General features: G+C 34.7%; 3 protein-coding genes across 3 annotated transcripts; 2 read left to right on the top strand and 1 right to left on the bottom strand.

The window, feature by feature from the left end:
* Window positions 1-2,062: 2,062 nt before the first annotated feature.
* LOC140831901 (limonoid 7-O-acetyltransferse-like) lies at window positions 2,063-3,410 on the bottom strand. The gene has a single exon (XM_073195613.1). It carries the CDS (start codon window positions 3,404-3,406, stop codon window positions 2,063-2,065), a length of 1,344 nt encoding a protein of 447 aa, XP_073051714.1. The 5' UTR covers window positions 3,407-3,410.
* Window positions 3,411-5,349: 1,939 nt separating this feature from the next.
* Window positions 5,350-7,429, top strand: LOC140831661 (light-harvesting complex-like protein OHP2, chloroplastic). The gene is made up of 2 exons (XM_073195406.1): window positions 5,350-5,847; window positions 7,181-7,429. The coding sequence occupies exons 1-2, from the start codon at window positions 5,486-5,488 to the stop codon at window positions 7,293-7,295; spliced, it is 477 nt and encodes a 158-aa protein (XP_073051507.1). The 5' UTR covers window positions 5,350-5,485; the 3' UTR covers window positions 7,296-7,429.
* A 1,172-nt stretch (window positions 7,430-8,601) lies between these two features.
* On the top strand, window positions 8,602-13,259 carry LOC140832606 (probable serine/threonine-protein kinase At1g54610). The gene is made up of 7 exons (XM_073196706.1): window positions 8,602-9,368; window positions 9,889-10,173; window positions 10,267-10,584; window positions 10,661-10,882; window positions 11,025-11,119; window positions 11,204-11,309; window positions 12,081-13,259. The coding sequence occupies exons 1-7, from the start codon at window positions 8,925-8,927 to the stop codon at window positions 12,399-12,401; spliced, it is 1,791 nt and encodes a 596-aa protein (XP_073052807.1). The 5' UTR covers window positions 8,602-8,924; the 3' UTR covers window positions 12,402-13,259.
* Window positions 13,260-15,768: the final 2,509 nt, after the last annotated feature.

Raw genomic sequence — 15,768 nt, 5'->3', positions numbered from 1 at the left:
GCGCATGAACATATAAGAAATATGATCTCAATCAACAACTTTGAAATTATAAAATATATTATGAAAAGGTTAATTTTGTCAGCGCAATCTAATAGATAAATGTAATCACTCTTATTAAAATCATACCAAACATTAAATATAATATCCTACATCTTATTTATCATTAACTTATCCTTATATTATATATCACATTTTATCCTATCATGTGTATCAAACTATGTCCTATTTGATTGTGTTCCACTAAGTGATAAATACAATTTTAATAATTTTGTTAGCCCGAACTAATAACATATTTAAATTTAATATCTTCAATTTGCTTTTTCATTATAATATTTTGAAGACAGCTATGAATTTGTGATTTTTATACAAGAAATCCAATTAAATTTGTTAATATTGTAAGTGCACAATCCGAAGATTGAGCAAAAGAAAAATAGTAATTTATAAATACAAAATCGAATCTTTTTCCTTAAATTCCAAATGTATTGAATATACTGCCAGCTCTGTTTCAAATAGATGCCATTATTCTTGCCCACAAGTCCCAACTCTGCTCTAAATTTAGCTAAATTAAAAATCTTTTCTCCACTCATTGTTCACCTAATTCCATTACGTGTTTGGACCCTTCGCATAAAACAACGTTGCCTCCATTTATTATTGTTCCAATGTTAGTTAAAAAAAGAATGTTCCATATATAATTTCATATGATTCGGATGGATGGGATTAGATGTGATAAAAAAAAATTTGTATGATTATTGAAATGTTTAAGTGGAATATGAAATAGTAATATAAATAATAATATTTTTTGATTGATTGATTAAATGTAACATAAATGTGGTGAATTACAATTTTATCTTTCTAATATAATTAATTAATTTAAATAAGATTTATGTATTAAGGATAATTATGTAATTTTATATGTAATGATTTGATTGGTGTGATAAAAAATATATAAATTAAGATCTGGATAAATTATTAATTCGACTAATTATTTGATTAGATTATATAAATTGAGTTAGTTCAATGAGTGAGTCTCATGTGAGACCGTCCCACGGGTCATAATCTGTGAGACGGGTCAACCCTACCCATATTCACAATAAAAATAATACTCTTAGCATAAAAAGTAATACTTTTTCATGGATGATCCAAATAAGAGATCCGTCTCACAAATACGACCTGTGAAACCGTCTCACACAAGTTTTTGCCTAGTTCAATTAACGCGTACTCAGACTTTTTACAATTAATTGCACGCACACATTTTGGATATCAGTTCCAAGTTATATAAATCTTGTCTTGTGTTTACATGCATGGGGGTATTACCATTAAATTATGGCAAAAATTTATATGAGACGATCTCACGGATCGTATTTTATGAGACGGGTCTCTTATTTGGGTCATGCATGAAAAAATTTTACTTTTTATTATAAGAATATTACTTTTATTGTGAATATCAGTATGATTGACTCGTCTCACAGATAAAGATTCATGATACTGTTTCACAAGAGACCTACTCATAAATCAAATATAGTAGAAATCGCGCGTGCACGCACAAACACAAACACAAACACACACACACACACACACACACACATATATATAGATATGAAAGTTTTAATTTATCATTTAAGATAACTAAAAAATTAAATATGAGACGAGATTTAATAAGATGATTTATTTTTTTTTTTTGCAATCATAAAATATGAAAAGAATATTTTACAAAATTAAATATGTATTAAAGTTAACATAAAAACTTGTATGAAACAGTTTTACGAGTCAATTTTATGAGACGAAATTCTGATTTAATTGGACTCATTAAAAAAAAAATTTGTTGTCGAAAATATTACTTTCTATTACTTGTATATACCGAGTAGGCTCGACTCACAGAGCTCTAGCTAGAGTTAAATGTGTGATGAGAGCAATTTTGAAATTGTGAAAATATTTCATCAAACATGGTTACTATTCGACCCTCTTGTTTTATTAGTAGTATAGATATTACAATTGGGAAAAACAAAATATAGTGTATCTAAATGAAATGTGTGAGATCACTGCAACAAAATCTCCAAAATGATCAATTTTTATGCTGATCCTTCCCAAATTTTAAAGGACTCCGATCAACCGAGCAGAAATCTCGGAACTTTTTATTACGTTCCAATGTATCCATTTCTTGTTTATCCAAAGTCATCCATGCTTCAATCCCAGAGCCACATCTTGTATCCATCAGAATAATAAGATTCATGAAAAAAGAACCACTTGAATCAATGCTACTAACCCAAACAGGCTTCCCCCACCCAAAATCGACATCATAGAATCCTAATTTGCGCCAACTCGTAAACCCATAATAATCAACATCTTTCGACCCGAATTCCTCAATCTCTTTTAAATACTTGTGCATTATGATAAACCCATCTTCGCCTCGAATTTTCTTGACGTAATCGCTATCGATCATTGATATAGAATTCCTTACACCATCCACCAAGCAAGAGAATCCAAGTTTTTTGTCATTATGATCGGATGTATGCTTTGCCATCCAGATCAAGTTCCCTAAAGAATTTTCCGACAAATTTGGAGAAGCCCTTTTGCGTAGGTTCACTACATGTGTTAGGAGAGAAGGTTTCTTGGTACCAGATCTCAATTCTTCAGAAGCCGCCATTGCATATTTCCAAATGAAACCTGAAACTGCCTCGACGCTGGTGGCACATTTCCCGTCTTCTCCGGCTGCCATTTCTTTGAGTGCTGTGATTGCTAACCGGTCGAAGGTAAATCTCTTGGTAATAAAGTGTCCTTTCTTGAATAGACAACCCCACATCGCCATTGATGCTTTTTTGAGCCGTGAATCATTAGCGGGGAAAAGAGAAGATGCCGAATTATCGGGATAGATATTCACAGACCTTTCTTTGGACGAACTTGCCGCGGCAACATCAGTCCAAGCTTTCAGGAACGTGCTTAAAGCAGTCCCATCAAGAATCCTGTGTGAAATGCATAATCCAATGGCGATTCCGCCGCATTCAAACACACTGGCCTGGATGTTCGTCACGTAAGATTCGTCACAGCTGAGAAAGTGGGAGATAGCTTTAATATCAGGGTTTTCGAGAAATTCGCACAAAGCGCGGTTGACCTTTGCTGTGGTGAAACAAGCCCCCCGATCATCACAATCAATGGAAATATCGTCACTGATCGCACCAGCTAGCGGGTAAAAACGGGCCAGGATTTCTGCCAGCGATTTCTTGAGCAAATCTATCCTTCCAAGAACTTTAAGATGAATTGCAGCATCTTGGTTTGGATAGAAGAATACAATAGGTGCATATGCAGCGGGAATCAACTGGTCTAGAAGGCATAATTTATAGTTTCTGAGGTGATTTGGTGTGGGAGAAGATGGTTTTATCATCTCTTTGGCGATGATTTCTACATCCATTATCACGGGAAAACATACAAATTGGTAGATTATATTGAATCAAATTGTTACTGACGAATATTGTCGTCGAGACTTGTTCTCTTATAGAAGATGCGTTCCGTGGAAATATGCTCTAAATCTTTGTCTTTTTTGCAAGGAATCTCCTGATGTAAAGTCATTTGACATGTTCAATGGATCGCATGCATGTCTCTATTACCTATGCAAGCCTATAAATAAATATATAATAGCGATAAATTATGTATTAATTATTAATTTATAAATTATAGATTGGACGTCTTAAATAATATATTATCAGTTGGCTCTCTTTCAAAAAAAAAAACAAAGGCAGAAAATTCGAATATATACCGTTGCGTAGTCTTGATTAATTAAGGCTTTGAAAAGTTAAATGATGAGATGCAATTTGTTCCGTGCTCATATGACATCAACGTGGCCACGCCCAATCTTTTATTTTATGAGTAGGTTTCGTGTGAGATAGTCTCACGAATCTTTATTTGTGAGACGAGTCAATCCTACCTATATTCACAATAAAAAGTAATATTCTTAGCATAAAAAGTTATATTTTTTCATGTATGACCCAAACAAGAGATCTATCTCACAAAATACGACCCGTGAGACCGTCTCATATAAGTTTTTATCTTATTTTTGTCTATACATTTATTATAAGTAGATGGTTGCTGGAAAATGGACATTTTGAAAAAATATGCTTTTGAAAAATATTGTCCCTCGAGTGTATTCAAATAAACTGAGAGGGATTAGTTTTTGTATGTATTAAAAAAAATGATCAAACGTTATGCAATCATACGCAAAGAAATTTTGGTCATGGCTTATGTAGGAATCAGACTTCATTTTAAACAAACTCATCTAGAGTTAATTATAAAACGTAAATAAAGTTACGTGACAATCAGAAGTAAACTTTTTTTACGTTACATTTGAATCGAATGATTTAGGTTTGTGGAATAATAATTCTAAAAAAGGACTTCAATGACATAGAACGTGAAATTTATTAAACCGATCAAATTAAATCACAGTTAAACATTTAAAACCTCTAATAAAATGAAATTATCCTAGAAAATCGATAGGTTTTTCATTATATATTTGAAATTCTTAGTTCCAAATCTATGGATCGAAACATAAATCCAACAAAGTTATGTTAAATCTTAGAAAAATTGTATATCCCCTAATATTCATATCTAATTCAAATTTAATTGGACTTTCGTCGGTGATAGTGTATATTATTATGGTCCAGAGCATTGGCCCAAGAAGTCATGGCCCATTTAGTGGACATGTATGCATAACAATACCATTTCTTGACTTAAATCAAGAAACACATATATTGCATAATTTCCTAAACCATTAACAACTACAATGCTCTATTTGGCATTGATATTTAATATGATACAATTTCAGTTTATATAAGTTTAGTTATATGTACAATGAGAGTTACGGACATGGTTATAAATTACTTTTGAAAATTGTCATAAATATACTTTAATTTCAAAATTATATATTTTGGTAATTCTTATAGGAGTATATAACAGTGTAACTCTTGTTATACATATAAGCAAAAACTTTTGTGACACGGTCTCACGAATTATATTTTGTGGGATAGATCTCTTATTTGGATCATCCATGAAAAAATATTAATTTTTATACTAAAAGTATTACTTTTTATTGTGAATATCGGTATGATTGATCCCGTCTCACAGATAAAGATTCGTGAAATCGTCTAACAAAAGATTATATATATATAGTCTCATTGTATCAATGGATTTTGAGCCAAAGATTTTTAATTCGTAATAATAAATGAATGGATTTGTTTGTTTAAATTCAAATAAATTTATCGCATAATCATTCAAAATTCTTTCTTTTTTTTTTAAAAAAAAAAAACAATTTTTACTTATAAAATTTGATTGAAAATGCAAATTTGGAAAGCACATACTCCATTTGACTGTGTTATGCGTAAACTTGGCTCCATTTCATCCACAAACGCCCCACGTCGAAGCCACCACTGATCGGCAATGTACGCAAATCTGTCCACACCAAATACAGCAAGAAATCCAAACGAAAAGATTCAGAACAATGTCAACAGCGTCATCTTCTTTGATCCCATGCATCAAACTACACAATTACACTTCGTACTCAGCGTCTTCTTCATCTCCCACCCTCAAATTCACCATTAGAAGCTCTCAAGCTGAGGGTCCAATAAGAAGACCAGTGGCTACTACACCTGTAAAGCCTGTGCCTCCGGCTTCTCCGACGCCGAGTGCTCCACCCAAGCCGGTGGGTGCGGCTGCTGGGGTTGACAGGAATGTGATTACCCTGGAGTTTCAGAGACAGAAGGCCAAAGAGCTTCAAGAATATTTCAAGCAGAAGAAGCTTGAGGATGATAATCAAGGTCCCTTCTTCGGTTTCATTGGCAAGAATGAGATCTCCAATGGCAGGTAATGATGGAGTTATTGGGAAACCCTTTTCGTACGTTTGTTTTAGATTTCGGTGGTGTTTGAAATTTTCTCGTATTGGATTGGTACTATTTGTGTCAATTTTTTTCCTTGGTGTATCGAATTCCGTGGATTGAAAAAGAAAAAGCCAATCTTTCATGCATATAATAGCATAAGGATACCAAACTAATCTGGAGTATGGACCACCCCTTTTCATTAGTTTCAGAGCTAAATGCAGCTTAGTTGTTGGCATGGCTTATGTAGGACAGTAGGAGTAAGATATACTGGAATGAGCCCAGCTCAACCGAACTCGATGAAGGAATCATGGGACGTGTACTATGTACACATCAGATATGTACTATGAATACTCCATGGTAGATGGATAAAAAAAGGAGAATGTAATGCTAATTTCACTCTTGCATTTTCTATGTTTCCCTCTTGGTTTGTCACCAATTTCACCCTTGACAACTCTCTGTTTCTCAATGCAAAGATGTCACCGTTCGAAGGTGAATCAATCACCTGGCTATATATCACATAAACTCCTCAATGAATGTGGCCAATCATTTTACATAGTGGTTCAAAATGAGATTTTACCAGACTGGGGTGTGTGCACACTAGGTGTTGTGAACAAATAAGTTTGAGTGGCTACAAAGCTTGAAGTGACTTTCCATCAATAGACTATATTTTTGGGCTGCACCCCCTCCCTCTTTTGTGCTTACTGCTTATTATTGATACTCTTGTTAAGAACCGAGTCTGTGAAACAGGCGAGCTGGACAAATGGCCACAATCGGGTCAGTGGTCCACTGTAGGCTGTGTTAAGATACGAGGTGAATAAAATATATGAAGTGTGGCTGCTGCGGGTGTTAGCCTCTCAGGGGGTTGACAATCCTATGATTGCTCTGTGGGTTTTACAAATAATTAAGAGTGATTCATAAGATGGACTCACCCTTTCAACTATGTCGCCTAATAATCTTTTGGTTCTATACTTCATTTCTAGGCTCATAATCTAACACGAGAGAGTTGTAACTACAAGCTAGTTTTTACCAGAAAATCCAATGATTTTTAGCCATGCGGGCAAGCTGGAATTATTTTTTACTCTGATCTGAAAATGATTAATGTGCCAAGTTGAACTGTAGTTACCTTTTCTTTTTCTTTAACTTCAATAAACTTAACAAAAAGAAAAGTTTTCGCTCTGATCTGGTCTAAGTTTACTTGAAAGCAAGACTAAGAATCAGATGTTGTTATGCCGTGTGTAATATTGTGATGTAGGTTAGCTGTTGTAATCTTGTTTCTTGACTTACTGGATGATGATGATGATATTGGGTTGTTTGAACAGATGGGCAATGTTTGGTTTTGCTGTGGGAATGTTAACAGAGTATGCAACTGGCTCAGACTTTGTGGATCAACTCAAAATCCTCCTCTCCAATTTCGGAATTCTTGATCTGGAATGAATTATAATTCTAATTTTCTTGAAATTTATTAGCTTTCTGTTTGAAATCATATGGTAATTTGTTTTTCCTGTTCTTGAATAATTGTGTCTTTGATCTCGGCCAAATTGGTACATGAAAAATACTTGGAGGTTGTCTGACTAAATTTGTTGAAACAACTCATAAATTTCTATTTCTTTTAAGCTGATTTATGAGTTTATAAGATGTATGATCTATTTTAAAAATATGTTATTAAAAATATGGCAAAAACTTATGTGAGACGGTCTCACTGGTCGTATTTGTGAGACAGATATCTTATTTGAGTCATCCATGAAAAAGTATTATTTTTTATGCTAAGAGTATTACTTTTTATTGTGAATATGGGTAGGATTGACTCGTCTCACAAATTAAGATCCGTGAGACGGTCTCACATGAGACACACTCTTACGATATTTGGATAAAATAAGATAAAGAAGTTACCAAAAGTGCACAACTTTATAAAATCGACGAACGTGATTATTTTTAACATTTACATATAGTATATAATTTTATATTTTTATTAATATTAATAATTAGTAATTAAATAATATAATTAGTATAATGGTAGAAATAATAAATATATATGTAATAATATTATTATTGGACAGTGATATGCTTCTTCACCTCGCTCATGGATTTGAGAAGAGTCGGCGATTCATCTTTCATTGAAGAAGGAAGAGCACTCGACGAATCAATTTTTATATTATATTATAAGAGGGTATGTTTGAGATATAATAAAATATATTAAATAAAATCTTAAAATATATTTTGTGAGTATCCAACTTTTATAAAACAACTTATAAAAAAAAATTTGATAGTTTATAAGTTATTTTTAAACAAAATTTAAAACTCGTAAGCTCTAAAAACAACTTGCTATTTTTGAGAGCGTATAAGTTCATCTCGAACAATTTAATCTGAAACATTTTTGACAACATAAAAATTATACACATAAATATTGGTATCTTATTTTATATGTTATAAAAATATTTATTTAATCATTATATAACGAGATTTTATGATATAAGATGATATTTTGACTTATTAAATTTTTATATTGAATTTGTATGTCTTGTACGTCACTCTAATTTTAACTACCAACTCTCAAAATTCTATACAAGAAATACTAAAAATGATCGTCCCAATAAACTGGCCTTACGTTTGCATGATTGATTTTCAAACGTGATTATATCCGTTGTTTTATGTGGTAAATTAATTTAATTTAAATGCATTTAATGTCCATTTTGAAAATCAAGCGGCGGCCCTCAGTATTTCTGATGATTATATTCAGCGGAAGAAGCTAAGTATAGGCCCAAATATGATCCTAAAACCGTAAATATTCTAAGCTGCCGCCCCCTGGTGCCGGCCAAGTTTTTGTCGGATCATTCCCTTATTCAAAATCTTGTCTTTTTACTTTCTCATTGCTTTTTTCTTTTTTAAATCATTGACAAAACACTTGTTATCTCCCCTTCTCCCATATGTCGTATTTCCCCGATTCCCTTGTTCTTGTAGAATTCTTGTTTTATTCAGTAGTAATGGTTCAAAAGCCAAGCACAACTGGTTGATCAAAGGACATTAGCAATATTGTTGCATTCGAAGTGTGTACTTTTTAAGAAAATGGGGAGTGCACATAGCACTAGGCCTTCAATGAAGTCTCATCCACCTAAGCTCGAGAAGTTGAAGATGGAAAATGGGTATGTAAAAGGAGGGTATGTAGCGGCGAGGAGGTCGACCGGGCAGAGGTTTTCAAGGCATGAGTCCGGCCGAGTTTTGAGGCCAGAGAACGGCAATGGAGCTGTGAACGGGAATGTATATTTTGGGGACAAAAGGGACGTTAAGGAAGGGAATACGAGGGGTGTCGATGAAGGGAAAAAGAGTAGTGGCAGTAACGGCGACGGGGGGAGTAATGGGAATGTTTCTAAGAGAATTGAGTTGAATAAGAAGGATGAAGGAGATGAGTTGGTTGATGGTTGGCCTAAGTGGCTGGCTTATAACATTCCAGCAGAAGTTTTGAAGAATATTGTTCCGAAAAGTGCTGATTCTTATGTCAAGATTGACAAGGTTTTTCTCCTTTCACTTACTTTTTAGTATTTTTGGAGTTCAAAATATGTAGCTGAGCATGATAATTTATAGAAAACGAGATCCTTGAAAACATGTGGCTTATTGATTGATTGATGGAGAATAGTTCCTCGATCAAGTAAGTTTCAAGAAGGCATTTGCGAAATATTTTATGTGAGGAAAATCGTGTAGGAGTGCAGTCAAAATGACTCTTTCTCGTTGCAGATGCATTTCGTGTGTATATTTTGTGTACAAGACTAATTTTTACAGTAGATGTGTCAAGAAATGTAAAACAAGGTCCGGGTGGCTGAGTTAAGTAATTATCCTAATAGTTCGAGCTAGGTTGCTGTTTTCAGTGCATGTATGAATACCATGCTTCTCCTGAGATGTTAGACTTATTTTCGGTGTTCAATACTAGCCAAATCCAATCTCCAGCTTTTTAATGATTGTTAGGTCTCATTGATGCCATACATTTTGATTTTTGCACGAGAATTGATTAAATGAACTTGGTTTTATCATGCAGGTAGGTCAGGGAACTTACAGCAATGTTTATAAAGCTAGAGATAAGGAATCTGGAAAGATTGTAGCCTTGAAGAAAGTTCGGTTCGACACATCAGAACCTGAGAGTGTGAAATTTATGGCACGGGAGATCATGATTTTACAGAAACTAGACCATCCCAATATTGTGAAGCTTGAAGGATTAGCCATCTCAAGAATGCAGTATAGCCTGTACTTGGTTTTTGATTGTATGCATTCTGACTTATCCAGAATCCTATCACGGCCAGAGGAGAGGCTCACAGAACCACAGGTTTAATTTATCGCTGCTGATGCTTTAATTTCTACGAGTGGGTTTGCTTGAATTATTTCAGATATTGATGTTATAATTTGATATTTTATGCAGATCAAGTGTTACATGCAACAACTACTTTCAGGCCTTCAGCATTGCCATGACCGGGGTGTACTGCACCGAGATATAAAGGGATCTAATTTACTCATTGACAGAAATGGGATGCTGAAAATTGCAGACTTGGGGCTTGCGTGTTTCTTCAACAGAGAAAAAAGGCGTCCTCTAACTAGTCGAGTTGTCACCCTCTGGTATCGAGCACCTGAATTGCTTCTAGGTTCCACGGATTATGGGGTAGGAATCGATCTGTGGAGTGCCGGTTGCCTCATGGCCGAGATGTTTGCTGGCAGGCCCATCTTACCCGGCAGAACAGAGGTAGTGCAGTAAATTGTATGTAAATAAGCATTTCTTTTTGGTTTTTAATGCCATGAGTTACATGACGCATGTTCAGGTTGAACAGCTGCATAGGATTTTCAAACTGTGTGGCACGCCTCCAGACGAGTTCTATAAACGGCTGAAGCTCTCCACCACTCTTAAACCTTCACAGTCGTACAAGTCCAGCCTTTGGGAAAATTTTAGGAACTTCCCATCTTCCTCCGTCGGCCTTTTGAGCATTCTTCTTGCTCTGGATCCTGCATATCGTGGAACTGCAGCTTCCGCTCTCCAGAACGAGGTTAGTGAGACAGAAATATATTAAGTACTAATCCTTTCTTGCAATGAGCTACCACGCTATAAAGAGTATTTTACCATGATTCTTGGGTCCTTGACAGCTTTTATTTATACACGATTCAAAGTGACATCAATTATAATTGCAGTTCTTTGTAACAAGTCCTCTAGCTTGTGAAGTGTCTGGTTTGCCTATAATACATGTCGAAGATGATGACCAAGCTTTGATAAATGAGAAGAGAAGGTAAGTTATTTATTATATCCACATCACTAGCTGGCATCATATCCCAGTTCTAAGTGCAGTGTTGGTATATTCTCTTGTATGCAGACACAGGACCAACAAAACTAGGCGTCGTTCTCAATCACAGAGAGAGCAAAGGAAAAAGGGTCTAGCATCTGAGGAACCTAAACAAGTTGCTGAAGGAGCTAAAGATGTAAGTTATTCGTGACTTCACAAGTTGGTTGCATTTGGGCTTCATACAAGTTATCCCCGATGCTAGAAGTGTCACTAAAATTTTAAAATCTTACATTAGCCAATCATGTTTTGATTGCAATATCATATCGATAATCTTCCCAATAATTCTTTCTCCATAATTTTTTTACAACTTGCGGGACTCTGAACAGTAGCTCTAGTGTCATGCATCGATCACTACACCGGATAAGCAACCGCACCGAACAACATGGATGATGATTACCCCGACAAATCCATATACTACAAGAGGCAAAATCTCTTGAATGTGGACTCAAGATCATTCTTTTGTTGAACTTTTTTGTTCACAATTTCACTCAATACAACTGATAAGGGGTGTAAAAGAACTCAATGGAGCTGAATATGAAAAAAAAAATGTAGATATAGTCGAGCTCGATTTCGACTTCGGAAATGTTAATATTTTTGCTCGAATTCGGTTCAAATCAATGTTGAGTTCGAATTTAGTTCAAAATAATTTGAGCTCGAGTTCGATTTTAAAAAAGTTCGAATACCTTTGGGTTTGGCTAAAATATGACAATTTCGAATACAATCAAATATTTTTCGAGTTGACTCGAAAAGCTCGCGAACCGGATCCATTGGTTTAAACCCCTAAGGTTGATCAAACCTTTTGACCATCCTTTTAATCAAGATCATTTTTCTGTTATACCTTTTTTACACAATATCAGTCACTACAAGTCTGCAACTGATCAAACATTTTGACAATCCTTATGTTCAGGAAATGCTGAAAAGTAGAGAGACATCAGTCTTTAGCACAGAGCCTGGAAGCAGCAAATCAAGCTCTTCCTCCACAAACACAAAGCCACCAGAAAATGGGGAGATCCCTGCTCTTTTATTTCCTTCCCATGTCGTTCCAAGAACAGAAGCTCATCCTAATGGTACAAGGAATATCAGGAACCGGCCCCCGTTACCCACAGATAGTAGACGTACAGTCAACTATATCTTGGATCATGATAGTTCCTACAGATTGGGCACGGTCCAAAGGTCTGCATCTACTAGGGATTTTCGAAGTTTGGAGAACAAAAACAGGCCTCATTGATATGCCCAGGAGCATGGAAACAGTTGTATTATTCTAGTTGCTAATTCTTTACTATCTATACTATATATATAGCTTTCGACATGATTAACAATGGCAACTTTCTGTTATATAATTGGATTAATCGCCAAACGGAAGTGTTGAGAGTTTGAAACAGTTCGTCTCATAACTTTGAAAGTGTATGCGATGCAAGTATACACGCGATTTTTGGCCTATTGCCGCAAAACTAAACTTTTTTTCTCTCTGAAAGATTCAATCGTAATTAATAACAAATCTAACAATACTGCTGCTATATATGTTGAAATTCAAAGTAGAGCAAGGGGTGGATAAATAAGTTATCGTGGCATTGATGTCGACTATTTGACTCGTGTTGATATTATATGTCGGATTAAGTATACGAGCTAATCTTTTAGACTTTTAGGTTTAGTTTTATCCTTGGCCGAATGGCCTATAATATATATATTACATCTAAATTTATCATGTATGATACTTTTGTCCCAAATCTTAAAAATGAAATATTTAAAATGAGTTTCTAATGGCCTACAATAGACTTCTATAGCAACTTGGGTTAATCATTTTCGTAAAGCGAGAACGGATACGAAAAATAGTTGCTATAGAGGCTCATTGTGCAATCACGTAATCGAGGACTCGGGCTCGGGGCGTGACATTCTAATCTTAAAACCTAAATATGACCGACCCATTAGCTACCGAATAACCTTGGATCAAACTTTAAGATAGTATTCAACAACCTTAAACATTATACAGTGATTAAATCTTACATGGAAATCAAACAGGAATAATAAGAGAGTCTATAGACAACGATATCAATTAAAACACAGATATTATTACACATTGCCAATTAACTGTGTCTAATATCATTGAATTTAGACTTGATCCACTTGAAACTTTCTAAAACAGATGTTTTGACTTTACCTTGCGTGGTGAACGTATTGTAGGAAGCAATCCTCTTCTTCCTCTTCATGTCTGGATCAGTTGATGTTGCAAAGGATTTTTCGTTATTCGCGGTCGGCCCGTTGAACGTGTACGTGTAATTGGATCGACCTGAAAACTCGAACTGGGATGTGTACTGGGGATAGGATCTGCTCTTCTCCATGATCTTCCAGTCTTTCACTCGATTCTTGGGAAGGGATGACTTGTATTTTCACATAGTTTATATCCGAATAAAGAGGGTTCAAAAGCCAAAAATTGCGTTACTTGTTTGACAACTTTTTCCTAAAGTATTCAACTTTTGCGTAGCATTTTTGTGCTTTTCGCCGCTCACGCTTGAAATCATGAATGCCCATTTCAAGTGATTATTGGTTGTGGGGATGTATGTCCACTACTTGCATATATATTACACACACATGACAATGCCTTTCATTGAATACTTTATTATCTTCCATTCAAAGACCCATAGAATATTTATTAAAAGAATTGGTCTCTTGTGAGACAATCTTACGAATTTTTATCAGTGAGATGGGTCAATCATACCAATATTCACAATAAAAAGTAATACTCTTAACATAAAAGTAATAATTTTTCATGAATTACTCAAAGAGACCCGTCTCACAAAATACGACATATGAGACCGTCTCACACAAGTTTTTGCACGATTAAAAATAAAGATTGATTTAAATTTTTGGTCACATTTGTAACATAGTTTTTAGTGAGGATGGAAACAATTAGGTCGTGATTTTTTACAAATCTAATACTTATTTTTCATACACCATTTATTTATATACATCTAATATATGTTTCGGTGCTGTTTAGAATGGAAAATTGATCTGATACAATATTATGGGATAGGGAGAAAGGTGGTCTGCAATAATCATATGAAAAATGGAAAATAAGATAATGATACCTGATTTATTCATTGTTACATGTTAAATTGTTAATAAATTATAAGAAGAATATAATCGGTGTGTTTGGTTTCATAGATTTCATAAAATCTGGTGAGCGTTTGGTATAATATAATTTTAAAATGAGATTGATATTTGGTGTGATTCCGGGGAATTTGATATAACTAAATGAAATCTTAAGAAAAATGAAATGATTTTATGAGAATTCATAAGATTTGAGTTATAAGAACAAAATAACTTATTTTTTTCTTTTCAAAACTAATAAAAATATCATTTTGTAAAAAACAATATATTTAATTCACATACAATATAAAAAACAAAATAACTCACGCCTTGGATCTTTTATCTTAATTTGAATCCTTTTACCTCTTCGATGCATGCTACTCTGCTCAAATTCTGACGTGGGTCGGTTCCTGAATTCTGTCTTTGTCATCTGTTGCTCTGTTCACTTGCACAGCATCAATGTTATGAAAAATGTGATGAAAATTATTCTTAAATAATGTTTGTTCTCTCACAAGGTTTTATGATGAAATTTGACATGCTAGTCCAACTCATGGAAACTGGATTTGACTGAGATGCATGAATGCTCACATGAACTTGTGTTGAGTCCAGAAGTGAAAGTTCATAGAACTTTTAAGCTTTTAGATGTAACTTTAATAATGAGAAACCTGATTGGTGTATATTTTCTAACTATCATCAGATTATTTTCCATAGCTTTGATTGTGCGAGTGAATGAGACAGCTACTTTTCCAAGACTCGTGTTAGTGAAGAGATTTCCCAGTGTGTGTGCCACTGCGAGAGGAAGAATAGCTGCAAGCTGCAATTGATTGGTGGATATAATATCATAATCAATCTCTGCTATCACTATGCTTAATGAGGAAAACGTAGAACATGTATTCTTGAATGGTTCATTAAAGTACCTGAGCACCACTGATTTTAGGTCGCTTGTAAATATTCAAGGTCCGCATCAAATTGATAGTTACAGTCCCAACAGCAAATTGAACGACAGAGACTATCACTGGGTAAGGATAAACTTTGAGAACCTGATATTTTTGAGCATTGGAATCACTGCCTGTCTTTTTACCTACTTTGAGCAGGTTAGTCCATCTCAGTTTGAATCTCATGTTGGTCGTGCCTCCCGCCAGAAACCGTATGTGGTTTCCGACTATTTTCCTATGCAATGTCAGCTTTCTGAATGAACATTTAGTTGTTTCCATTTAATTTGCATGTGCATCCTAGTTTTTCTGTAGCTCTATGTATGTATATCTACACTTCTAACGGGGTGTCCCTCCATGAATTCTCTGTCTCCATGTTGAAAGGGCACAAGTTATCTGCGGATGGTGGGAAACTTGTGCTTTCTGATGGGTGTGGTGTCCCAGGGCCATCCACGAAGGTGAAGTTAAGATTTATGATGTTGATTTTTCTTCACATTTACCTGAAGAATCACGCCTTTTCCTGTTATTTGAAAATTTCGCGAGTCATATTTTTCAAACATATATCTTTATATTTAC

The sequence above is a fragment of the Primulina eburnea genome, chromosome 5 (assembly GCF_022965805.1).
Source record: "Primulina eburnea isolate SZY01 chromosome 5, ASM2296580v1, whole genome shotgun sequence".
Lineage (NCBI taxonomy): Eukaryota > Viridiplantae > Streptophyta > Magnoliopsida > Lamiales > Gesneriaceae > Primulina > Primulina eburnea.
The sequence above is the reverse complement of the archived record's forward strand: the minus strand, read 5'-3'. Positions and strand labels throughout refer to the sequence as shown.